Here is a 26070-nt window from a genome sequence, read left to right on the forward strand (position 1 = left end):
GTGCCTTATAGAGCCTCAACATCACATCCCTGTTCTTATATTCTATTCCTCTAGCAATGAATGCCAAAATTGCATTCACCTTCTTCACCACCAACTCAACCTAGAGGTTAATCTTTAGGGTATCCTGCACAAGGACTCCCAAGTCCCTTCACATCTCTGCATTTTGAATTCTCTCCCTATCTAAATAATAGTCTGCCCGTTTATTTCTTTCACCAAAGTGCATGACCATACACTTTCCAACATTGTATTTCATTTGCCACCTCTTTGCCCATTCCCCTAAACTAAGTCTCTCTGCAGGCTCATTGTTTCCTTAACACTATCCACTCCTCCAACTATCTTCGTATCATCAGCAAATTTAGCCACAAATCCATTAATACCGTAGTCCAAATCACTGATATACATCGTAAAAAGCAGCGGTTCAACACCCGACCACCAAACTCCACTGGTAACTGGCAGCCAGCCAGAATATGATCCCTTTATTCCCACTCTCTGCTTTCTGCTGACCAGCCAATGCTCCACCCATGCTAGTAACTTCCCTGTAATTCCACGGGCTCTTTATCTTGCTAAGCAGCTTCACGTGCGGCACCTTGTCAAAGGCCTTCTGAAAATCCAAGTACACCACGTCCGCTGCATCTCCTTTGTCTACCTTACTTATAATTTCCTCAACAAATTGCAGGAGGTTTGTCAGGCAGGATTTTCCTTTCCAGAAGCCACGCTGGCTTTGGCCTATCTTGTCATGTGCCTCCAGTTACTCCGTAATCTCATCCTTAACAATCAATTCCAACAATTTTCCAACCGCTGATGTCAGGCTACCAGGTCTACAGTTTCCTTTCTGCTGCCTCCCACCCTTCTTAAATAGTGAAGTAACATTTGCAATTTTCCAGTCACCTGGTACAATGCCAGAATCTATCGATTCTTAAAAGATCATCGTTAATACCTCCACAATCTCTCCATCTACTTCCTTCAGAACCCGAGGATGCATTCCATCAGGTCCAGGAGATTTATCCACCCTCAGACCAATAAGCTTCCTGAGCATGTTCTCAGTCGTAATTTTCAATGCACAAACTTCACTTCCCTGACACTCTTCATGGTCCAGCATACTGCAGACGTCTTCCTCTGTGAAGACTGATGCAAAATACTTTCATTACAATATCTCCAGCACCATTTTGTATTGGTCCTATATTTACCCTTGACTCTTTTACCCTTTATATACTTAAAAAAGCTTTTAGTATCTTCTTTGATATTAGTTGCCAGCTTCCTTTCATAATTCATCTTTTTCCTTCCTAATGACCTTCTCAGTTTCCTTCTGCAAGTTTTTAAAAGCTTCCCAATCCACTATCTTTCCACCTGCTTTGGCTTCCTTGTTTGGCTCTGGCTTCACTTGTCAGCCACGGTAATGTCCTTCTTCCATTCAAAAATTTCTTAGTTGGAATATATCTGTCTTGCACTTCCCTCAATTTTCACAGAAACTCCAAATGTTGCTGCTCTGCTGTCCTTCCTGCAAATGTCCCTTTCCAGTCAACTTCGGCCAGTTCCCCTCTCATGCCATTGTAATTTCCTTTATTCCACTGAAATACCAACACATTGAATTTTATTTTTTCCCTCTCAAATTTCAATGTGAACTTGATCATATTGTGATCACTGTTCCCTAAGGCTTCCTTAACCTTAACTTCACTTATCACTTCTGGATCATTGTACAACACCCAATCCAGCACAGCCAATCCCCTACTGGGCTCAACAACAGGCTGTTCTAAAAAGCCATCCCTTAGACACTACATATTCTCTCTTGAGGTCCGGTACTGACCAGGTTTTCCCAATTCACTTTCATGTTAAAATCCCCAACGATTATCATGACATTGCCTTTCTGACATGCCTTTTCTATCTCCTACTGTAATTTGTAATCCACATCCCTGCTGATGTTTGGAGGCCTGTATACAACTGCCATTAGGGTCTTTTTACCCTTGCCATTTCTTAACTCAACCCATAGGGACTCTACACCTTCCAATCTTATGAGTTAGATAGAGCTCTTATAGATAGCAGGGTCAAGGGATATGGGGAGAGGACAGGAACGGGGTACTGATTGTGTATGATCAGCCATGATCACAGTGAATGGCGGTGCTGGCTAGAAGGGCTAAATGGCCCATTCCTGCACCTACCGTCTATTGTCTACTGTCATCTCTTTCTACAGATTTAATATTATTTCTTATACACAGAGCCTCACCACCCCCTCTGCCAACTAACCTATCTTTTCAATACACCGTATACCCTTGGATATTCAGCTCGTAATGGCAGCCATCTTTTAGCCAAGTTTCAGAGATGGCCACAACGATATATTTGCCAATCTGTAGCTGAATTGCAAGATCGTCCGTGTTATTCCTTATGCTGCGTGCATTAAAATATAACACTCTCAGTCCAGTATTTGTTGCTTTCTGTTTTAACTGCACCACTCCTCTATTGCCCTGTAATTCATCCCACTGGCTGTGATTAAGCCTCATCTCCTGTCTGACCTTTCTATAATCTGTTGCATGTTATCTTTGATCTATTTCTGTTTTCCTCTTCCTCAGCCTTATTACTCCGGTTCCCATCCTCCTGCCAAATTAGTTTAAACCCTCCCTAACAGCTCTATTAAATGTTCCTGCTAGGATATTGGACCCCTTTTGGTTCAGGTGTAACCTGTCCTTTTTGTACAGATCATACCTCACCCAGAAGATGCCCCAATGATCCAGGAATCTGAAGCCCTGTCCCCTACACCAGTCTCTCAGCCACACATTATTCTTGCACTCGCTAGCATGTGGCATAGGCAGCAATCCTGAGATTACTACCCTAGAGGTCCTGCTTTTCAGCTTCCTACCCAACTCCCTGAATTCTCTCTTCAGGATCTCCCCCTTTTTTCTACCTATGACATTGGTACCAACATGTACCAAGACTTCTGGCTGTTCACTCTCTCCCTTTAAAATACTCTGCACCCAATCCAAGACATCCCGTACCCTGGCACCTGGGAGGTAACACATCATTGGCTATCTCTATTATCCTGACAGAACCTCCTGTCTGTTACCCTCACAATGGAATCCCCTATGACTACCACATTCCTCACCTTCATCTCTCTCTTCTGCACCACGGAACCAGGGTCAGTGCCAGAGACACGATCACCGTGGTCGTCCTCTGTCAGGTCACTCAGTTCAACAGCATCCAAAATGAGATAATGATTACTGAGGGCGATAGCCACAGGGGTGCTCTCTTTTATCTGAGCTCTTCCCTTCGCTTCCCTGTCGCTCACTTGTCTAACTCCTGCAGCCTCTGGGTGATTAGCTCCCTGTAGCTTCTCTCCATCTCCTGTTCACTCTCCCTAATAAGCTGTGGGTCATCAAGCCGCAGCTCCAGATCCCTAACACGGTCTCTCAGGAGCTGCATCTCCGTGCATCTGGAGACTGGAAGACTCCCAGGATTCCCACATTCGACACCCAGAGCAAAATACTAACCCTACTGACGTGCTCTTTATTCCTCAAAATAAATGCAAAGAAAAACCAAAAATGAAGTCCAGCTACCCACTTACCTCGCCGAAGCCTGAATGAGCCAAAGCCTGTCACTTCTACTCTCGCCACTGGCCTATTCCCCACCTGTGGGGCCCGTTAAGACACTACACCGTGCTTAGAGAGAACAGTTTCTAAGTAGCGTCAGTTGCATGTATTTATGTTCAAAAAGCAGCGATTCCTGTCATTAATAGTTGGCAGGAAATAAAGCAGTGTCAATTCAGAATTGTTCACTGTGTTTTCAAGCATTCAGGCTTGGAGATGCCAGAAACGGACAGGGGTAAAAATGAAACAATCTTACTACTCAACAGGTTAGGTACTACAAAGAATTTCAAGATATCTGCAATCATCCTGAACGTTACAATGAAAATGAGGATTTGGAGGATGTAATCATCAAAAGCATTGTATGGAGGCAGTCCATTATCTACACTAGGTGTCTGCGTCGACTTGTTCATTTACAGTCAATCAAAAGAACAAGGCAGTGTACACTGGATGAATTCCTCCGATAGTAACTATTAGGAACTAATATACAGTTTTATAGTACTGTAATAGTAGTGTTCTAAGTTGTATTCCATTTCATTTAAATACATAATTTGTTATTCAGCTAAATAGTAATCTTGTTATACCTTTTCAACTAAATCCATGAAAATTTGGCTAATTGGGGCAGCCAGTTAGTTAATTGTACCAAAATGTACTGTTCCTAGTTAACCAGACCCCACTGCATATTACATACATAATCAGTTGGGAGAAAACTGCATCTAATAAAGGAGAAGTTAGGGCAGAAAGGTAGTACAGTAGCTCTCATAATGCTATTACAATGCCAGTGACATTGTACGTTCTCCCATGTGGATTTCCTACACAGTTTCCTCCACACTCCAAAGACCTACGGGTTAGTATGTGAACTAGTTATATATGGGTGTATTTGGGTTGCTAGGACTCACTGGGCCAGAAAGAATTGTTACCATGTTTTCTTCTTAACCTGGGGTCCACAGACTCCTCAGTTAATGGTAGGGATCTATGACATTAAAAAGTGTACAAAACCCTGCTTTAAATTGTGCCTGGAAAGGAGAATTTGGATAGGAACTCAATGGCCAGTTTATTAAGTACACCTGCTCATCACTTTATAAAACCATACAGATGTGGTCAAGAGACTCAGTTGTTGTTCAGCCCAAATAGAATAGGGAAGAAATATGATCTAAGTGATTTTGACTGTGGAATGTTTGTTGGTGGTTGATGGGGTGGTTTGAGTATCTCAGAAACTACTGATCTGGAATTTTCACAAATAACAGTCTCCTAAAGACTATTTCTAGTTGGCACTTCAGTGGGCAAAAACATCTTGTTAATAAGACAGGTCAAGGGAGAATGGTCAGACTGGTTCAAGCTGGTACCGGTAATTCAAATAATATTGCATTACAACAGTGGTGTGCAGAAGAGCTTCTCTGAATGCACAACATGTTAAACTTCAAGTGGATCGGGTACAGCAGCCAAAAACCAGCGGGACATTGATAGCATGCAGAACTGGGCTGAGAAGTGGCAGATGAGTTCAACCCAGATAAGTGTGAGGTGATTCATTTTGGTAGGTCAAATATGATGGCAGAATATAGCATTAATGGCAAGACTCTTGGCAGTGTGGAGGATCAGAGGGATCTTGGGGTCCAAGTCCACAGGACACTCAAAGTTGCTACATAAGTTGACTCTGTGGTTAAGAAGGCGTACGGTGTGTTGGCCTTCATCAGTCGTGGGATTGAGTTTAAGAGCCGAGAGGTAATGTTGCAGCTATATAGGACCCTGGTCAGACCCCATTTGGAGTACTGTGCTCAGTTCTGGTCACCTCACTACAGGAAGGATGTGGAATCCATAGAAAGGGTACAGAGGAGATTTACAAGGATGTTGCCTGGATTGGGGAGCATGCCTTATGAGAATAGGTTGAGTGACCTCGGCCTTTTCTCCTTGGAACGATGGAAGATGAGAGGTGGCCTGATAGAGGTGTACAAGATAATAAGAGGCAGTGATCGTGTGGTTAGTCAGAGGCTTTTTCCCAGGGCTGAAGTGGCTAGCATGAGAGGGCATGGTCTTAAGGTGCTTGGAAGTAGGTGCAGAGGAGGTGTCAGGGGTAAGCTTTTTTACGCAGAGTGGTAACTGCATGGAATGGGCTGCTGGCGTCGGTGGTAGAGGCGGAAACGATAAGGTCTTTTAAGAGACTACTGGATGGATACATGGAGCTTAGAAAATTAGAGGGTAAGCCTAGGTAGTTCTAAGGTAAGGACATGTTCAGCACAGCTTTGTAGGCTGAAGGGCCTGTATTGTGTTGTAGGTTTTCTATGTTTCTAACCACGAACATACACTCAGTGGCCATTACAGGAAGTACCTAGTATGCAGACAAGCACTGTGGGGAAAAAGGTGCAAGTGCCACCATACTTCTGGCATCGACACAGCATACCCATAACTCACTGATCCTAATCCGTACGTCTTTGGAATATGGATGGAAACTGGAGCACCTGGAGGACTTTCAGGGACTCTGCAATTTATGTTCAATGTATTATTTAATCTTTATGTATACATATGGTATATGTAGTTTGATAATAAATGTACCTTAAACTCCACAGTCATGGGAAGAACGTACAAACTCCTTATGAATCTGAGCTTATGGCTGCCACTGTAAATTGGGGGCGCTAACCTCTACACAACCAAGCCATTCCATTTATGCTATATATAATCATGAATTGTATTCATTTATATATTGCAAACATTCTGTATCATATTAAATCAATGGACAATATTAACAAACCTTTGGGTGCAGGAGGCGAGAAGAAGCGGTTTTGACTGTGAAAGACACCTCGTCCCCTATTCCCAGAGAACCCACCACGAGGAGCTTTCTGCAGCCCTTTATTTGCCCTCTTTGGTGGAGGCGGCCCAGAGGAAGGAACATCTTTGCATTCTGCTGCAACAAAATCATCCACGTGCATTGAGGGTGGTCGGCTTGTATTCTGCTTCCGTTGCCTGAATATATCGTGAGGTCGGCAATTCGGCCCAAATCCCCCTCTGCCTCGTCCTCGTGGAGGTGGTACCACATGAGCGCGTTTAGCGGGCTCTATATATTCTGATTTTCCACTGTAGCGTAGATAAAAATCACAGAAAATTTTAAAATAGTTCTACAAAGTTCTACTATGCAAATTATTAGATAGCACCACAAGACACAGGAACAGAATTAGTCCATTCAGCAAACTGGGTCTGCTCCACCATTCCATCATGGCTGACTTATTATTAAAGAGAAATTTCTTTAGCCACAGTGTGTGAATCTGAGGATTTCCTTGCTATAGACGGCTGTGGAGGCTAAGTCATTGGGTATATTTAAAGCAGAGTTTGATAGGTTCTTGATTAGTCATGGTGACAAAGGTTACGTGGAGAAGGGAGGGGAATGGGATTGAGAGGGATAATAAATCAGCCATGGTAAAATGGTGAAATAGACTTGAAGGCCTAATCCTGCTCCTATGGTCTTATGGGTAAGACGGAAGCCAAAACAGGGAATGGAAAAAGGGAGAAGAAGAATAGGAAGTGGGGAAGAAATTACTGGGAGATGAAGAAATCATGTCGTAAGCTTGTATGCTACCCAGACGTGGAGTATGAGGTGTTGCTCCTCCAACCTGAGTGTGGCCTCATCGAGCTCATAAACCAAGTTGGACAACAAAATGAATCCCTGGAGCATTCAAACGGCCTCTCACTACCAGCTACTTTCAAAGGGTTTTTAGCTGCTTCAAAAATCTCCTGGGTAATTAGTAGATTGAAATTAATTGACAAGGTTAGAAATCACATATAAATGAGTGAACTTAGTCTCAACATGCTGCACAGTCTGCTGAAGGTTTTCAGCATTTCATTTTTAACTTGGGTCTTCAGGCATCTGGAGTTTTTAATTTTCAAATGACTGAAGACTAGATAGAGTGGATGTGCAAAGATGTTTCCAAAAAAAGATGATCAGAAAAGAGCCCATATTTCCAGCTTAACTAGAGATAAGCCATACATTATAAGAAAACTATTTTCACATTGCAATAATATGGCTAGGAAAGTGGAAATTACTTGAACCTTATTCAGTTCTGAGGGAAGAAAAAGAACAGTTTTAATGTTTTTTAGAATATTGATAAAACTAGTCAAAAGTGAGTAGTGGAATAAGAGAACCACCTTAAAGAATTAAGAAGTTCTCTCTACAAACATGAAAATGTGAACTTTGAGTCCACACAATTGGCACATCAATATGGGATAATAAATAACCAAAAGCCACGTATAATCTGGTTTTATATTCATACAATATGTATAAATGTACGGCATCAACAGAAGATTCAATTTATTTTCCTGTTTCTTAACTGTGTACATCAAATGAAAGCTGTTAAGTTTATTGACATCTCACCTGGAAGTGATAAAGGTCTCGTGTTTATGTTTTCCCAATTTAAAGCCCTTGGACACCTTGGCTCTACCAGGGGAGGGTGGCTCTGAAAGGAAAGATCTCTCCAATTCTGCCTTCAAATCCATATCACAGCAGCACTTCTCAGCCAAGTCAATCAAGTCAACCTTGACCTACAAAGAAAATTGTTGTAAAGATGATGATGTGTGAAAGCAACTCTCAGCTCATACAGTAACACACACAAATTGCTGGAGGAACTTGGCAGGTCAGGCAGCATCTATGGAGGGGAATAAAGAGTTGGTGTTTTGGGGTGAGACTCTTCTTCAGCAATGGAAAGGAAGGGGGAAGATCCTAGAATAAGAAGGTGGAGGGAGGGGAATGAATATGAGCTGCAAGATTATAGGTCTTTTTACATTATATGTCAATGATTTGGATGATGGAGTTGATGGTTTTGTTGCAAAGTTTGCAGACGACACAAAGATAGGTGGAGGGGCAGGTAGTTTTCAGGATGTATCGAGAAGCTACAGAGGGACTTAAGACAGATTAGGAGAATGCGCAATGAAACGACAGATGGAACACAGTGCTGGGAAGTGTATGGTCATGCACTTTGGTAGAGCAATGAAAAGGTTGACTATTTCATAAATAGAGATAAAATACAAAAAAACTGAGGTGCAAAGGGACTTGGAAGTCCTTGTGCAGGATTCCCTAAAGGTTAATTTGAAGGTTGAGTCTGTGGTGAGGAAGACAAATGAAATGTTCGCACTTATTTCAAGAGGACTAGAAAATAAAAGTAAATAACATTGAGACTTTATAAAGCACTGGTGAGGCCTCACTTGGGAGTATTGTGAGCAGATTTGGGTCCCTTATCTTAGAAAGGATGTGCTGAAACTCAACACCTATGTCAAGATGCTGTTCATCAACTATAGCTCAGCATTAAATACCATCATTCCCACAATCCTGAGAAGTAATAGAACCTGGGCCTCTGTACCTCCCTCTGCAATTTGATCTTTGACTTCTATCCCGGAAGACCACAATCTGTGCGGATTGGTGATAGCATCTCCTGCTCACTGACGATCAACACTGGTGCATCTCAGGGGTGTGTGCTTAGCCAACTGCTCTGCTCTCTATATAACCATGACTGGGTGGCTAGGCATAGCTCAAATACCATCTATAAATTTGCTGATAATAAAACTATTGTTGGTAAGGTGACAAGAGGGCGTACAGGAGTGAGATATGCCAACTAGTGGAGTGGTGTTGCAACAACAACCTGGCACTCACCTGCAGTAAGACGAAAGAGCTGATTGTGGACTTCAAGAAGGGCAAGATGAAGGGACACATTGGAGAAAGCGAATGAGGGAGGCTACCAGAAGGGTGTGATTGATGGGTGAGAAGAGGTTAGAGAGAAAGAGCGGGAAATTGAAGAGGAGGGAAGGGGAAGGAGGAAAAAATATTACCAGAAATTGGAAAAATCAATGTTCATGCCATCAGTTTGGAGGCCAACTCATAGCACTGCCAATGTGAACGTAAATGAGAATAAAATTCCTTCCCCCCCCCCCCCCCAAACCCTGAGTCCCACATTCTGTTTGTGACACCTAGCTCCTCCAGTGGATTGTTGGATGACGCCAAAGCCTTTGTTTCTTCTCTGAAGAATTCAAATCAGACCTCTCCAACATCACTGGCATATAAGAGGATAAGATATAGGAGCAAACTTACACCATTTGGCCCAACCAGCCTGCTTTAAATATACTCAATAACTTGGCCAACACAGTTGTCTGTTGCAATTAATTCCACCGATTCACCATCCTCTGACTAAAGAAATTCCTCCTCATCTCTGTCCCTCTTTTCTGAGACTGTACCTTCTAGTTCTAGACTCCTCCACTATTATAAATATCCTCATTATATCCACTCTTATCTAGTCCAATCAACATTTGAAAGGTTAGGAATAAATGGTGCTCTTAAAGATCTTTTGATGTGACACCTTGACTAATCAAGGACCTATCAACCTCCACCTTAAACAGACCCGAAGACTTGGCCTCCACAGCCGTCTGTGGCAATGAATTCCCCAGATTCACCACCTCCTGGATAAAGTTGTTCACCCTTATATCTGTTCTAAAGGTGTCCCTTTTGATAAAACCTGTTTTTCTCAGATCAGCGTTTACAAAACTGAAGAAAGATGTTTATTTTTGCACTTACCATATCCAAATCAGTTTCAAGCTCCTCAGTTTGGAATGGTGAAAGCCAGAGGGTCTTTAATTGGTCATCCACTACATCTGCTAACACATATACAGTCCTAGAATAACCAAAACATTTTGTCACTTTGTTAGAAATACAAATGTGTGCAGCTGAAAAAAACTCAAATTTAACACTGACATCTTAAACACAAGAGATTCTGCAGATGCTAGAAATCCAGAGCTACACACACAAAATGCTGGAGGAACTCAGCAAGTCGGAGAGCATCTAAGGAGGGGAATAAACAATCAACATTTCAGGCCAAGGCCCTTCATCAAAACCTCTCCACAGATGCTGCCTGACCCGCTGAGTTCCTCCAGCATTATGCACGTATGGCTCTGAAATTCAATGCTTATTGCTTTTTCAGAATACAAAATGATTTGTGCCATTTTAAATTTGAGGCAGGAATTCCAACGATACAAGAGATGTTACAGGCCCATTATAAAAATGTTTTAAATGAAATTTACGACTTGCATTATGTTTCAATACATTGTGCAAAAATGGAAATATATCACATAACCATAATTAATTAGGGAGTGACAATCTCAATTTGAACAAATTCAAATTACAATATCTTTGTCTCATAATTTTTTCCACACAAAAGTGACGCGAAGATAATTTAGTTTTAGTAATAGCTAGTCTTCAAATAAGGCAAATTTTGAAACTTTACGCCTTTAAAAGTTAAAACAAGATTATATTGGTTTGTAATTCAGCTTTCATTCAAGTTGTTAAGCGTACACCAGACACTAAAATTTCAATAACAACTAACCAGCAAGCAGCAACGATTAATCTATTTTAAAATCAAAAATCAAAAGCCGTCATTTGTTCCTAGTTAGAATATTTAAATTATAAACCAGTTTTCCACAAGGAAAAATAACTTTTCATTATCATCTAAATATTGAGAAATCATTTTCCAGTATGTTTTTTGATTTCTTTCTTGATTTCCTTAAGAGTCTGTGGAGATTTGGCATGACATCTAAAACTTTGATAAACTTCTATAAATGTGTAGTGGAATGTGTATTGACTGGCTGCATCCTGTCCTGGTATGAAAACATCAATCCCTTTGAATGGAAAATCCTACAAAATGTAAAGGATTCAGCCAGTACATCACAGATATAGCCCTTCCAACCACTGAGCCCATCTACATGAAATGACATCAGGGAAAGCAGCAGAGATCTGCACCACCCAGGCTTTCTCACTGCTGCCTTTAGGTAGAAGGTACACGTGCCTCAGGAATCTCACCACTAGGTTCAAGAACAGTTACTACCCCTTGATCATCCAGTTCTTGAATGAAGGCGATAACCACACTCAACTTATCCCATCCATTGAGATGGTGCTGCAACTAACGATCTCACTTCAAGTACTCTTTAACTTGTTATCTCATGTTCTTGTTATTTATTTATATTTGCATTTGCACAGTTTGTTGTCTTCTGCACTCTGGTTGATCTTTAATTGATCCTGTTGAAGTTGCTATTCTATAGATTTGCTGAATATGCCTGCAGGAAAATGAATCTCAGGGTTGAATATGGTGATGTATCTGATAATAACATTTACTTTGAACTGAACACCCTTTTGGAACTGAAGAATCCAGTGAGGAATGAATATTGTGTCCTACTGAATGAGGCAGATTAATAGTAAATCTGACATAAGCCAGCCAATATAACTTCCTTAAATTCTTCATTTCATATAAACCAGCAACAAATATACAGAATACTATCACCACTGTTCTTAAAATACTGGAAGCTTGGAGATGAATCTGTGACTGGACCTTAGACTTGTTGACAGAAAGACCAGTCAGTCCGTGTTGTGAAGGTCCATCAAGCTGAGGGCTGTGTGCTCAGCAAGTAGCTGTTTATGCCACTGATGCACAACTATGCTTTTAGATCAAGTTCAAGCCAAATCAAATTCACTGTTGACACAATGAAGGTTGGAATCATCAACAATGATGTAACATCTTACAAAGAGTAGGTAGAGTGACTTCTAGAATGTTGTGAGCACAAAAACCAGAGTCTCAACGTGCATACGACTGAAGAGATGATTGTGGACTTTAGGAAGGTGCAGGCTGGCCACTCCTCACTTCACATAAACGATTTCTCCAAGGAGAGAGCTAGAAGTGAGGCTCCTCCCCCCCACCCCACCCCCATTCTAACCAATTTTCACAGGAGCACCACTGAGTGTCCAGACCTGATCCATCAAAGTCTGGTATGGGAATTGCTAGACATCTGACTAAAAGTCCCTAGTCATGGCCTTAGCATTGGCAAAGTTAACTCCCATCCATCCCATAATCTCACTGACCCTTTACCATCATTGAGGAAGTACCATAGCATTAGAACAGGAACTGTTAGGCCATGAGACCACTGAACTCCCTGACACCACCCAGATCTCATTATGTATAAATGCCAGTAGCATTATACTGTTTACTTTTTAACTTGTGTTGTAAATGCACCTCATGTGAAATGTCAATCATCTGAAATATATTTTAATATTTGTTAATTTATTTGTGGTAATATTACTTTATGTATCGTGTATAAGTTATATGTATTGTGTTGTGCACCTTGGTCCAGAGGAACGTTGTTTCATTTGGAACAAGGTGCAGCTATATGGTTGAATGACAATAAACTTGAACTTGAATTTTCCAATATTGTGCCATTGCTATTTTGTGCCTTCTCCTTCCTCCGCTGCAAGAATCATCCAAGTGAGAACTAGCACCAACCAATACTACATCATCTTGAAGCTTACTGGCAATGCCAGATAGATGCTGAAGACACATCAACTACTTCCAAACTGATTCACTGCATTTAAAAACAAAATCAGGGCTTCCAATAATGACAACAGTAATTGGAAAGTTATTGGAGTCGATCCTCAAGGACATGGTTATGAAATACCTCGAGGTGCATGACCAGATAGGCCCAACCAGCATGGTTTAATGAAGGGAAGATCCTGCCTCACCAACCTATTGGAATTTTTTGAGGTAATCTCAAATAAGATCGACAAGGGAGAGGCTGTGAATGTTGTGTATTTGGATTTTCAAAAGGCCTTTGATAGGTGCCACATAAGAGGCTGCTTAATAAGATGAGGGCCCATGGAATTACAGGAAAGATATTGGAATGGGTGGAGCAATGGCTGATAGGCAGAAAGCAAAGGGTGGGAATAAAGGGATCCTATTCTGGTTGGTTGCCAGTAACTAGTGGTGTTCTGCAGGGGTCGGTGTTGGGGTTGCTTCTTTTTACACTGTATATCAATGATTTAGATTATGGATTAAATGGTTTTGTGGCTAAGTTTGTGGACGACACCAAGATAGGTGGAGGAGCAGGAAGTGTTGAAGAAACGGAAAGGTTACAGAAAGACTTGGTTAGTTTAGGAGAGTGGGCAAAGAAACGGCAGATGAGATACAATGTTGAGAAATGTACGGTTGTACATTTTGGAAGAAGAAATAATCAGGCAGATTATTATTTAGATGGGGAGAAAATTCAAAAATCGTAAGTGCAAAGGGACTTGGGGGTCTTCGTGCAGGATGTCCTAAAGGTTAAATCAACATGTACAACACGCTGGAGTAACTCAGCAGATCAGGCAGCATCCGTGGAAATGAGCAGTCAACGTTTCAGGCCGATACCCTTCGTCAGGAGGGAGGGGGCAGGGGCCCTATAAAGAAGGTGGGGGGAGGGTGGAAGGTGCCAGGTGAAAAACCAATCAGAGGAAAGATCAAGGGATGGGGGAAGGGGAAGCAGGGAGGGGATAGGCAGGAAAGGTGAAAAGGGAATGCAAGGGGAAAGCACTATGGGTAGTAGAAAAAGGCAGAATCATGAGAGAGGTGATAGGCAGCTGGAAGAGGAGGCAGAGTGAAACTGGGGTGGGGTAAGGGAGAGGGAGGGAATTACAGTAAGTCGGAGAATTCGATGTTCATGCCTAGGGCCTGGAGACTACCCAGACAGTATATGAGGTGTTGCTCCTCCAGCCTGAGTTTGGCCTCATCATAGCAGTAGAGGAGGCCATGTATGGACATAACTGAATGGGAATGTGAAGGAGAGTTGAAGTGAGTGGCAACCGGGAGATCCTGTCTATTGTGGCAGACGGAGCGGAGGTGCTCGACGAAGCGGTCCCCCAATCTGCGTTGGGTCTCACAATGTAGAGGAGGCCGCACCGGGAGCACCCTAAAGGTTAGCCACCAGGTTGTACTGGCAGTAAGGAAAGCGAATGCTATGTTGGCATTCATTTCAAGAGGAACAGTGTATAAGAGTAAGGAGGTGTTGATGAGGCTTTATGGGGCATTGGTGGGACCTCATTTGGAATACTGTGTGCAGTTTTGGGCCCCCTATCTTAGAAGGGATGTACGAAAGTTGGAGAGAGTTCAGAGACGATTTACGAGGATGATTCCTGGAATGCAGGGGCTAACAAATGAGGAGTGTTTGTCGGCTCTTGAACTATGTTCATTAGAGTATAGAAGAATGAGAGGGGATCTCATAGAAACATTTTGAATGTTGAAAGGGTTGGACAGAGTAGATGTGGAAAGGCTGTTTCCCTTGGAAGGTGAGTCCAGGACAAGAGGCTACTGTCTTAGAATTAGAGGGTACCCATTTAAAATAGAGATGAGGAGAAATTTTTTTAGCCAGAGAGTTGTGGATTTATGGAATTTGTTGCCACATACAGCTGTGGAGGCTCGATCTTTGAGGGTGTTTAAGGAGGAGATTGATAGGTACCTAATTAGTCAGGGTATCAAGGGATATGGGGAAAAAGCCAGAAATTGGAACTAGATGAGAGAATAGTTTAGTTCATGGTGGAGTGGTGGAGTGGCGGAGCAGACTCAATGGGCCGAATGGCCTACTTCTGCTCCTTTGTCTTGTGATCTTGTGAATGATGTTAAGGATATGTTTGAAGTATTTTCACCATTATTATAGAGCCTGGTAGCCTTTAAACCTTTCATTGTTCAGCTGTCATTTAACCACTAACTATCTTGAGCAGCACAGTAGCGTAGTGGTTAGCACAACGCTTTACAGTACAGGCAACCTGGGTTCAATGAAAGGAGTTTGTACATTCTCCTTGAGAGTTTCCTCTGGGTGCTCCAGATCCCTCCCAGAGTCCAAAAACATACCAGTTGGTAAGTTAATTGGTCACTGCAAAATGTCCTGTGATTAGGTGAAGACTAAATTCAGGGATTGGTGGGCGGCATGCCTCGAAGGGCCAGAAGGGCCTATTCTGCACCGTATCTCAATTAATAAATCAATCAATAAATAATAGTAAATATATAAATAAATAGCACATAAATAATAGGTTTAAAATAAAAAAATTAAACCAAATATATTACACAAAATTAGCCTTTAATTGATATATATTAACCAATTTAATAAATTATACAAAATCAGTCTTTAGTATATATTAATCAGAATAAAGAGGCCTGTTAAGATGTTGTTGTAAAATAAAAGCTTTACAGGAGCATAGCAGACTGTCCCCATCAATTCATCAGGGTGTGTTGGTTGTTAATGCAAACTATGCATTTCAATGTACGTGTGATAAATAAATTACTATGATTCTGAAGAGTATTTGTAATGTTTCGTTTACATTACACAGCTAGGCTTTATGATAGGTTCCCGTCTGAAAGAACAGTTCAGATTTATTTTTGTTTAGTCCTCACCACATTAATTTAGATTTGAAACGAAACAAGAAGATAACACTTGCAATTATTGAGATGCATAGTGTGTACCTGTTGTTAAACTGGACAGGAAGAGGTTCTGAAGCTGGAAGAACGGGTTCCACATCCTGCTCAGTAGTGGGCAAAACATCTGGAGTACTTTCCAAGATCTGTCGCAATCCAACAACACTTTCCAGTAAAGAGTCAAAACTGTCATCCTCTTTACACAGCTCCTGTGACAAAAATAAATGTTTGTTTGTTTGTTTGTTTATTTATTTATTTACAGGCTTTTACGCTTGGAGCATTGTGTTCATTTCTGGTCACCTCATGAGAGGAAGGATGTGGAAGCTTGAGAAAAAGTGTACAGAAGATTTACCAGGAAGCTCTCTGGACTAGAGAGCACATCTTATGTGGGTAGGTTGAGAAGTTGAGCAAGCTAGAGCTTTTCTCTTTGGAGGTAACTTCATAGAGGTGTGCAAGATAATGAGAGGCATAATTAGAGTGGACTGCTGAGGATACTAAATTGAGTGGAAAAGCAAATTGTGCAGAAGATAGAGAGTCTGCAGAGAGATACAGATAGGTTAAGTGAGTGAACAAGGGTCTGGCAGATGGAGTACAATGAAGGTAAATGAAAGGTCATCCTCTTTGGAAGGAAAAATGGAAGAGCAGATTATTTCTTTACTACAGCATTGGACAGAGATAGGCACAGAGTTAGGAAAGCGTTTAAATGGAGTAAGGGGAAAAATGAGGCTATCAGGCAGGAACTTGGAAGTGTATATGGATTTCAGCAAGGCATTTGATAAGGTACCCCATGCAAGGCTTATCGAGAAAGTAAGGAGGCATGGGATCCAAGAGGTCATTGCTTTGTGGAGCCAGAACTGGCTTGCCCACAGAAGGCAAAGAGTGGTTGTAGACGGGTCATATTCTGCATGGAGGTCAGTGACCAGTGGGGTGCCTCAGGGATCTCTTCTGGGACCCCTACACTTTGTGATTTTTATAAATGACATGGATGAGGAAGTGGAGGGATGGGTTAGTAAGTTTGCTAATGACACAAAGGTTGGGGTGTTGTGGATAGTGTGGAGGGCTATCAGAGGTTACAGCGGGACATTGATAGCATGCAAAACTGGGCTGAGAAGTAGCAAATGGAGTTCAACCCAGGTAAGAGTGAAGTGGTTAATTTTGGTAGGTCAAATATGATGGCAGAATATAGTATTAATGGTAAGACTCTTGGCAGTGTGGAGGATCAAAGGGATCTTGGGGTCTGAGTCCATAGGACACTCAAAGGTGCTACACAGGTTGACTGTGTGGTTAAGAGGGCATATGATGCATTTAGCCTTCATCAAACATGGAACTGAGTTTAAGAGCCAAGAGGTAATGTTGCAGCTATATAGGACCATGGTCAGAACCCACTTGGAGTACTGTGCTCAATTCTGGTCACCTCACCACAGGAAGGGCATGGAAACCATAGAAAGGGTGCAGAGGAGATTTACAAGGATGTTGCCTGGATTGGGGAGCATGCCTTATAAGAATAGGTTGAGTGAACTCGACCTTTTCTCCTTGGAGCGACAGAGGATGAGAGATGACCTGATAGAGGTGTAGAAGATGCTGAGAGGCATAGATGGTGTGGATAGTCAGAGGCTTTTTCCCAGGGCTGAAATGGTTGCCACAAGAGGACACAGGTTTAAGGTTCTGGGGAGTAGGTACAGAGGAGATGTCAGGGTTAAGTTTTTTTAAGCAGAGAGTCGTAAATACATGGAATGGGCTGCTGGCAACAGTGGTGTACGCAGATACAATAGGGTCTTTTAAGATACTCTTGGATAGGTTCATGGAGCTTAGAAAAATAGAGGCCTATGGGTAACCCCAAGTCATTTCTTTTGATCAGCACAGCTTTGTGGGCGGAATGGCCTATATTGTGCTGTCGGCTTTCTATGTTTCTATTATTATTTAAATGATAAAAATTGCAGCATGCTGCTGTGCAGAGGGACTTGGGAGTGCCTGTGCATGAATCACGAAAGGCTGCTTTACAGATACAATGGAATGTTGGCCTTCATTGCTAGAGGGTTTGAATTTAAGAACAGGGAGTTTATGCTGCAACTGTACAGGGTACTGGTAAGGCCGCATCTGGAGTACTGTGTGCAGTTCTGGTCTCCTTACTTGAGGAAGGATATACTGGCTTCAGAGGTAGTGCAGAGGAGGTTCACCAGGTTTATTCCAGAGATGAAGGGGTTAAACTATAAGGAGAGATTGCCTGCGACTGTACTAGCTGGAATTCAGAAGAATGAGAGGATATCTTACAGAAACATATAAGATAAGGTAACGGCAGGAAAGCTGTTTCCACTGCTAGGTGAGACTAGAACTAGGGGACATAGCCTCAAGGTTCGGGGGAGTAGTTTTAGGACAGAGATGCCGAGAGAGTGGTGAATCTGTGGAATTCTCTGGCCAATGAAGCAGTGGAGGCTACTTCAGTAAGTATATTTAAGACAAGGTTGGATAGATTTTTGCATAGTAGGGGAATTAAGAGTTATTGGGGAAAAGGCAGATTCAGCCATGATCTTATTGAATGGCAGAGCAGGGTCATTGGGCCAGATGGCCAACTCCTGCTCCTATTTCTTATGCTCTTTTTGAAACTTGCTAGAAATCTATGACAGAAAACAAGCAAATGGAGGGAATCTGAAACAAGGGAGTACATTGGCAAAATCAAACAGATCAGACATGAACTTGGAGAAAAATTAATGTTACAGTTGTAAAGAATTGTGAGGACTTCCAGGAGTTGGACTGAAACAAATATTAGTTGCTTATCCTCAAGCTTACACTGTACATTGCAGTCTTCAACCAGGCAAGGTCAACATCGATTTCTCTAACTTCTGATAACCACTTCCCTCTGTCCTCCCACTCCTCTAACACCTCTGGCCCCTTCACCCCTTCTCTTTCTCCTGCCAGCTCCTGGAACCAGCCCATCTTCCCACCCTTTCTTCCATGGTCTACTGCCCTCTCCTATCAGATTCCTTCTTCTTTTGTCAAGTAGCTTTTTATTGTCATTTCGACCATAAATTGCTGGTACAGTACACAGTAAAAATGAAACAATGTTCCTCCAGGACCATGGTGCTACATGAAACAACACAAAACTAGACTATGTGAGACAACATAAAAACTGTTCTAGACTACGGACCTGCACAGGATTACATAAAGTGCACAAAACAGTGCAGGGCTGTACAATAATTAATAAAGAAGACAACAGGCACAATTCAAATTTCAATATAATTCAAAAAGGACAAATTTCAATATAATAATATATGATTTAGATGTCAGTCCAGGCTCTGGGTATTGAGGAGTCTGATGGCTTAGGGGGAAGAAACTGTTGCACAGTCTGGTCATGAGAGCCTGAATGCTTCGGTACCTTTTGCCAGATGGCAGAAGGGAGAAGAGTTTGTATGAGGGGTGCGTGCTGTTATCATTGCGGGTGCAGTGTGTGATGTAAATATCTGTAATGGCAGGAAGAGAGACCCCAATGGTCTTCTCAGCTGACCTCACTATCCGCTGCAGGGTCTTGTGATCTGAGACAGTGCAATTCCCTGTAGAATGTGATGAGGATGGAGGGTGGGAGATGGACTTTTGAGGGACCAGGTGAGATTCTCCGCCAGGTGAACACCAAGATATTTGGTGCTCTTAGCGATCTCAATGCAGGAGCCATCAATGTTCAGCGGAGAGTGGTCGCTCCGTGCTCTCCTGAGGTCAACAGCCATCTCTTTTGTTTTGCTCACATTAAGAGACAGGTTGTTGGGTCTGCACCAGTCCGTTAGTCACTGCACCTCCTCTCTGTAAGCTGACTTGTCGTTCTTGCTGATGTGACCCCTCACGGTCCTGTCATTGGCAAACTTGATAACATGGTTTGAGCTGTGTGTTGCAGCACAGTTGTGGTCAGCAGAGTGAACATCAGTGGACTTAGCACACAACCCTGGGGGGCCCCCGTGCTCAGTGTTGGAGATGCTGCTCCCTATCCGGACTGACTGAGGTCTCCCAGTCAGGAAGTCTAGGATCCAGTTGCAGAGGGAGGTGTTCAGGCCCAGCAGTTTCAGCTTTCCAATCAGGTGCTGAGGAATGATTGTGTTGAATGCTGAGCTGAAGTCTATGAACAGCATTCGAATGTACATGTCTTTTTTTGTCCAGGTGGGTGAGGGCCAGGTGGAGGGTGGTGGTGATGGCGTCGTCTGTTGAGTGGTTGGGACGATACACGAACTGCAGGGGGTCCAGTGACAGGGGCAGCAGGGTCTTGATATGCCTCAAGACGAGCCTCTCGAACCACTTCATGATGATGGATGTGAGTGCAATGGGACGGTAGTCATTGAGGCAGGACACCGAAGACTTCTTCAGCACGGGGACGATGGTGGCGGCCTTGAAGCACGTTGGAACGATGGTGCTGCTCAGGGAGATATTGAAGATGTCCTGAGAACATCTGCCAGCTGGTCTGCACACCCTCTGTGCACTCTGCCAGGTATATTATCTGGCCCAACAGCCTTCTGTGGGTTGACCCTGCATACAGTTTTCCTCACATCAACCACAGTAAGACACAGCACCTGGTCATTGGGAGGAGGAGTGATCTTCCTCACCACCACGTCATTTTCCGCCTCGAAACGAGTTCAACGCATCTGGAAGGGAGTCATTACCAGCACAGGCAGGTGATGTTGTCCTGTAGTTGGTGATGTCCTTTGTCTCTTTCACTTATCACCTTCTAGCTCCTTACATTAGCCCTGCCTTTCATACCTTCCTGCCTTCACCCTCTCACCTGGATTCACCTATTATACTCCAGCCCCTCCCTTTTTATTCTGATATCTGCCCTTTTCCTTTCTGTTAGACTAGGAGGCTTAGGAGCAGAATTAGTCTATTTGGCCCTTTGAGTCTGCTTCGTCATTCCATCATGGCTGATTTATTATCTCACTCAATCCCATTCTTCTGCCTTCTCCCCGTAATCTTTTTCACCCTGACTAATAAAGCTACGCTTTAAAACAACATGGCCTCTACAGCCATCTATTGTGGTGAATCCCACAGAGTCATTGGTTAGTAAAAACTGACAAGAGGATCACTGGGGTCTCCCTCTCTCTTATTTGTGTCATATACCTGGAGCAAAGGGCCCAAGGCTTGTTGAGGGACCCTACCACCCATCCAAAATTACTTTGACCAACTACCATCAGGAAGGAGGTACAGGAGCTTTAGGTCTAGGACTGCCAGACTGGGTAACAGCTTCTTCCCTCAGGCAGAGAGACTAATGAAAACCCTGTCAGCACCAAGGTCTTGTCACTAGCACAGTGAGCTGTTTACTGTTTACCTGTGCTGTGCATGACATGCATTCAGAATTATATTTTATTAACATATTTGTGGTAATACTTTGTTTCAAGAGATATATGTTGTGTGCTGCACCACGGACCAGAGAAACATAGTTTGATTTGGTTGACTGTATGTGCAGTCAGATGAAAATAAACTCAAACTTGATTAACCACCCTCTGGCTAAAGAAATCCCTTCTCATCTCTGTTCTGATGGGATGTTCTTTTAATATGAGGTTATGCCCTGTGGCCCTAGACTCTCCCACTATTGAAAACTTCCTTTTCATGTTCATTTCCAATCCTGATAAAGGGCTTTGCACAAAAAGGTCAACTGTTCATTTCCCTCCATAGATGCTGCCTGGCAGGCTGATTTGGTACATTCAAGTGTTTAAGATGCAGCTTTGCCCCTTCTGTCATCAGATTTCTGAATGGTCCATGAACACAGCCTCATTAGTTTCTTCTCCTTTTGTATTATTTCTTGATTATGTATATTCTTAATGTAATTTATAGTAATTTTAAGTAACAAACTATACCGCTGTCGTAAAACAATAAATTTCACGATTTAAGTCCCGATTCTGAGTTCCTCCAGCATTTTGTGTGCATTGCTCTAGTTTTCCAGCATCTGGCCTGTCTCGTGTCGCCACTGCACACTGGTGGAACCACACAGGAGGCTAAAGACAGAGCTCTGTATTGGAATAGGATGCAGAATTAAAGTGATAGGTAATTGACAGCCATTTAAAAACTATCCAGGAAAGAATTTGACAATTCTTATTTTCCTTGGATGTGCTGAACCAATTAAATTAGTGATCAAAACTCTTGCCCCTCAAATCTCCTTTGAAATTACCCCCCTCTCATCTTAAAATGCATGCCCTCTGGAATTAGTCATTACAATCCTGGGAAGAAGATACTCACTATCTATCTGTGCCTCATGATCTTATAAACCTCTACCAGATCTGCCCTCAGCCTCTGCTGCTCCAGAGAAAACAACCCACATTTCTCCAACCTCCCATTACAGCACATGCCCTCTAATTCAGGCATCTCTTATGATGTTACGGATTCTCATCATTAGGCTCCAGATAAAAGACATAATATTCATGAGAAATACAAATAGCATTTTACACTGCTGTCATTTCAAAAACTTAAAACACAGGTGTGCTGCTGAAGAAAACCTGCACAAACAGAAAACTCCTACCGTTACAACTTTATCCAGTTCCAATAGCAAGTGATCGTCGGTAGATTCTTTCCACTTTAACAGCTGCTTCACTTCCGCAGCACTAAGTGCTGAAGATCGGGGGGTCTGGAGCCCATCTACCTCCATAGGACCACCTTCTTCTCCACTGCTGGCCTACGAGACGATTTACAAGCACCATTCAATCAAACTTACATAGCACGCCTACAACCTACTAATCCTAACCTGTATGCCTTTGAGTGTGGAATTTAAACGGAGCACCTGGAGAAAATCCATGTGGTCACGAAAAGAATGTACAAATGCCTTGCAGACAGTGGTGGGAATTGAATCCCAACTGGAGATCGCCGGCATTGTAAAGCAATTGCACTAACCATGGTGTAGTGTTGAGGAGGTCCAGTACTGCACTCTCCTGAGCAAGGCTCTATATATTGTCTCATTTACCTATACCCCAAACAGTAAAGATTTGAACATTATCTAATTTTACAGTAAAATGCACACTCAGGAATATTATGCCACATTTTAAAAAGACACAACTATGAATGTAGGATTGTTAAGATCTTTTTTTAAGCTGAAGTACTGATGAAATAAGTTATATTCATCACTTACCAAATTGTCTGTATTTATGATCTGCCGCAGGAAGTCTAACAAAGTGGAAGCCAGGTCAGCCATTTCTTTGTTGAAATTATGAACCACACGTTTTAGCAGAGAATAAAGTGCATTATTAAATTGTCTCAAAGCACTATTAGGAGAGAGAAAAAGATTAAAACCATTCAGGTTAATTCCATGTTCATATTCAAGCTTTCTCCAACATCTATTTGTTCAGATAGGTAAACCTGAACAAGATTTTCAAGAAAAGGTTAAGATGTCAGCAAGATTAACAAATTCCCATTATGGTAATGACTCTTTCAGTTATATTTAAAGACTAGATTTATTTGCCACATGTACATTGGAAAATACAATGAAATGCATCGTTTGCATCAAATGTCTCTCATATCAGTGAGGATTGTGCTGGGGTGTACATGTACATGTATCTCCACACCTCTAGCATCAACATAGCTAGAACGCAGTAACCTTAACTTTGGAATGCAGCAGGAAAGTGGAGCACCTGGAGGAAACCCATGTGGTCATGGGTATAAAGTATCACTCATTACAGACAGCAGTGGTAATTAAACCCTTATTGCTAGCACTGTAAAGTGCTGCACTAGCTAGTACACTACCACACCACCCACATTACATATACGTATCATTACATAATGCATCAAAATGATTGTATCACAACGTTTGCCAGGGAGGGACCATTGCACAGGATCAGAAAAAGCTGCAAAGTACTGTAAACCCTGCCGATTCCAACATGGGCACTAGCCCTCACCACCACTGAGGACATCTTCAGAAGTCGATGCCTTAAGAAAGCTGCATCTATCATTAAGGAACCTCACCATCCAGGGCCCGCCCTCTTCTCAATGCTACCATCAGAGAGGAGGTATAGGAGCCTGAAGACACACTCAGCGTTTTAGGAACAGTCTCTTCTTCTTCACCATCAGATTTGTGAAAATAACCAATTGCGGAAAATTGCAAAGGCATGCCAACAAATCAGAAGACAACTGATAGACAATTGTAGCAGTTAGCCCACCGCCTTACAATGCCAACCATCACTGATGGGATTCAATTCCTGCTGCTGAAATTGTACGTTCACCTCGTGACAACATGGGATTCCTCCAGTTGCTCCAGTTTCCTCCCACAGTCCAAAAATGTATGGGTTAGGGGTATGCTGGCATTGAAGGCGTGATGACACTAGCACAATCCTCGATGATGTGATTTGATGCAAACGATACATTTCACTGTATGTTTCAACATACATGTAACAAATACAGCTAATCTCATCTTTAGAAGCATATGCTAAGCAATCATATTTTAAAAAGTGAAAGGTATATGTATATGGTTGAAATGACAATAATCTTGAATTTGAACTTGAACTTGGAAAGTACCTCCAGGCAGAGAGTCAAGCATCAAAAGTTAGCACAGACAAGACAGTTACAGCAAGATGTCAAATTTAGTTTTGTATCAAAAGATGCTGAATACAAAATCAAGAAGGTAGCACTGAACTTGCAAAAGATCTTGGGCTAAATTTGAAGTCCTCTGTTCAGTTACGATTAGAATACAGGAGCAAGGATATAATGCTGAGACTTTATGAGGCATTGTTCAGACCACACTTGGAGAATTGTGAGCTAAGAAAAAAATGTGCTGGTTTGGGAGAGGGTCCAGAGGGGGTTCACTAGTATGATTCTGGGAATGAAAGTGTTAATGTATGAGATTTCCCCTCATTCTTTTATAGAGTACATGATATCAAATGTTTCTCATACGTTAACTCTTTAATAAATCAGCCATGATGGAATGGCGGAGCAGACTCGATGAACCAAATGGCCTAATTCTGCTTCTATGCCTTATGGTCTTTTGGAAAGCGAGTCCAATAACATTACCTTTTCAAATAGAAAAATCCATATTCATGTTCTGCCAAAAATATCATGGTCCTGAGGCAGGTAAGAACTGTGGTAAACGTGGTCTCATTATTAGCCAGTGCTTGCAAGAAAGTATCACAAATTAATGACAAAAACTCTCCACTGGGCAGGGAACTAGACAGCTGCTCCAGATCAGTACCAGAACCCTCAGATGAATTATTCAAGATTAATGAAATATCCTGCAAAGGTGATAAGAATTTAAAAAACTTATTAGAACACTGTTGATAGCTTACATTCCACTTGCATTAAAATGTAACTCAAGACCCCCCCCCCATATATTTAAGTCTAATATTTCCACTTCCTATATGTAATATTTTACACTTACTTACATTAAATATCATCTGCCATTTATCTGCCCACATCTGGACGTTGTTTACATCTAACTGTACTGATTCTGCTGTGTGAATGTTACCAGCCTGCCGCCCCCCCTCCCAATTTTGTGCCATCTGCAAACTTAATTAGTTTACTTGTTATCTGCTTATCCAAATTATTAATATAAATTAAAAACAGCAGCGGCCCCAAAACAGATCACTGTGGAACCCCACTTTTAACATTTTCTAGGTGTGAAAATGATCCTCTCACCGAACTCACTGCTTTCTGTTTTTGAGCCAATTCTGCACCCATTCACACATCTTACCCTGAACCACTACGTCCTGAAATTTGATTATTAACCTCTCATGGGGCACCGTGTCAAAAGCCTTCTGAAAGTCCAAGTAAATGATATCAGCCATTCTATTGTTATCATAAAGATCTTCTTCTTATCGCCAACATATTAGTAAAACATTATTTCCCCTTTATGAAACCATGCTGGCTTTCTGCTAGCAAGCCTGTTCCTTTCAGCTGCTTTTCCATCTCATTCTTTATTAATGCTTCCATTATCTTACCTGCAACACATGTTAAGCTTACTGGTCTATGGTTACCAGGGTCAGTGCAGTCACCCTTCTTACAGATTGTGTATATTGCAACATATATGTACTTTGTTAATAAATCTGTTTTGAACTTTGAACTTGCTTATACAGAATAAGCAATGTAAAGATTTGTAATTGTTTCTTAATAACTTGGCACTTGTTGGATTAGCATGTACTGTAGAGTTGTTATTTTTCTTGTAGTTTAATTCTCCTAAGCTTGCTTATAATTCTTATATAATCATCTACTGTACATACATATCATTATTTCTAGTAATTGTGGTGTAGCTGCATATTTTTCTAGAAGCTTCTCAGTGTTTTTTCTGCAGTAGGTGTTATGTTACTTGAATCTATTTCATA

The 26070-nt window shown here is 42.0% G+C and overlaps 1 protein-coding gene across 4 annotated transcripts in view; it reads right to left on the reverse strand.

Moving 5' to 3' along the window:
* The window catches only part of virma (vir like m6A methyltransferase associated), a 102981-nt gene that overhangs the window by 10954 nt on the left and 65957 nt on the right, over positions 1 to 26070 (reverse strand). For 3 of the 4 annotated variants that reach the window (XM_059984873.1, XM_059984880.1, XM_059984866.1), the window contains exons 16-22: positions 24767 to 24984; positions 22896 to 23028; positions 22293 to 22445; positions 15854 to 16014; positions 10120 to 10216; positions 7933 to 8099; positions 6319 to 6641 (exon numbers count right to left, since the gene is read on the reverse strand). In XM_059984873.1, the coding sequence (XP_059840856.1) occupies positions 6319 to 6641; positions 7933 to 8099; positions 10120 to 10216; positions 15854 to 16014; positions 22293 to 22445; positions 22896 to 23028; positions 24767 to 24984 (1252 nt within the window). Of the gene's footprint in view, positions 1 to 6318; positions 6642 to 7932; positions 8100 to 10119; positions 10217 to 15853; positions 16015 to 21633; positions 21786 to 22292; positions 22446 to 22895; positions 23029 to 24766; positions 24985 to 26070 lie in introns of those variants that run through there. The other variant, XR_009514830.1, reaches the window with a different exon arrangement.

Source organism: Hypanus sabinus, chromosome 1 (genome assembly GCF_030144855.1).
Source record: "Hypanus sabinus isolate sHypSab1 chromosome 1, sHypSab1.hap1, whole genome shotgun sequence".
NCBI lineage: Eukaryota > Metazoa > Chordata > Chondrichthyes > Myliobatiformes > Dasyatidae > Hypanus > Hypanus sabinus.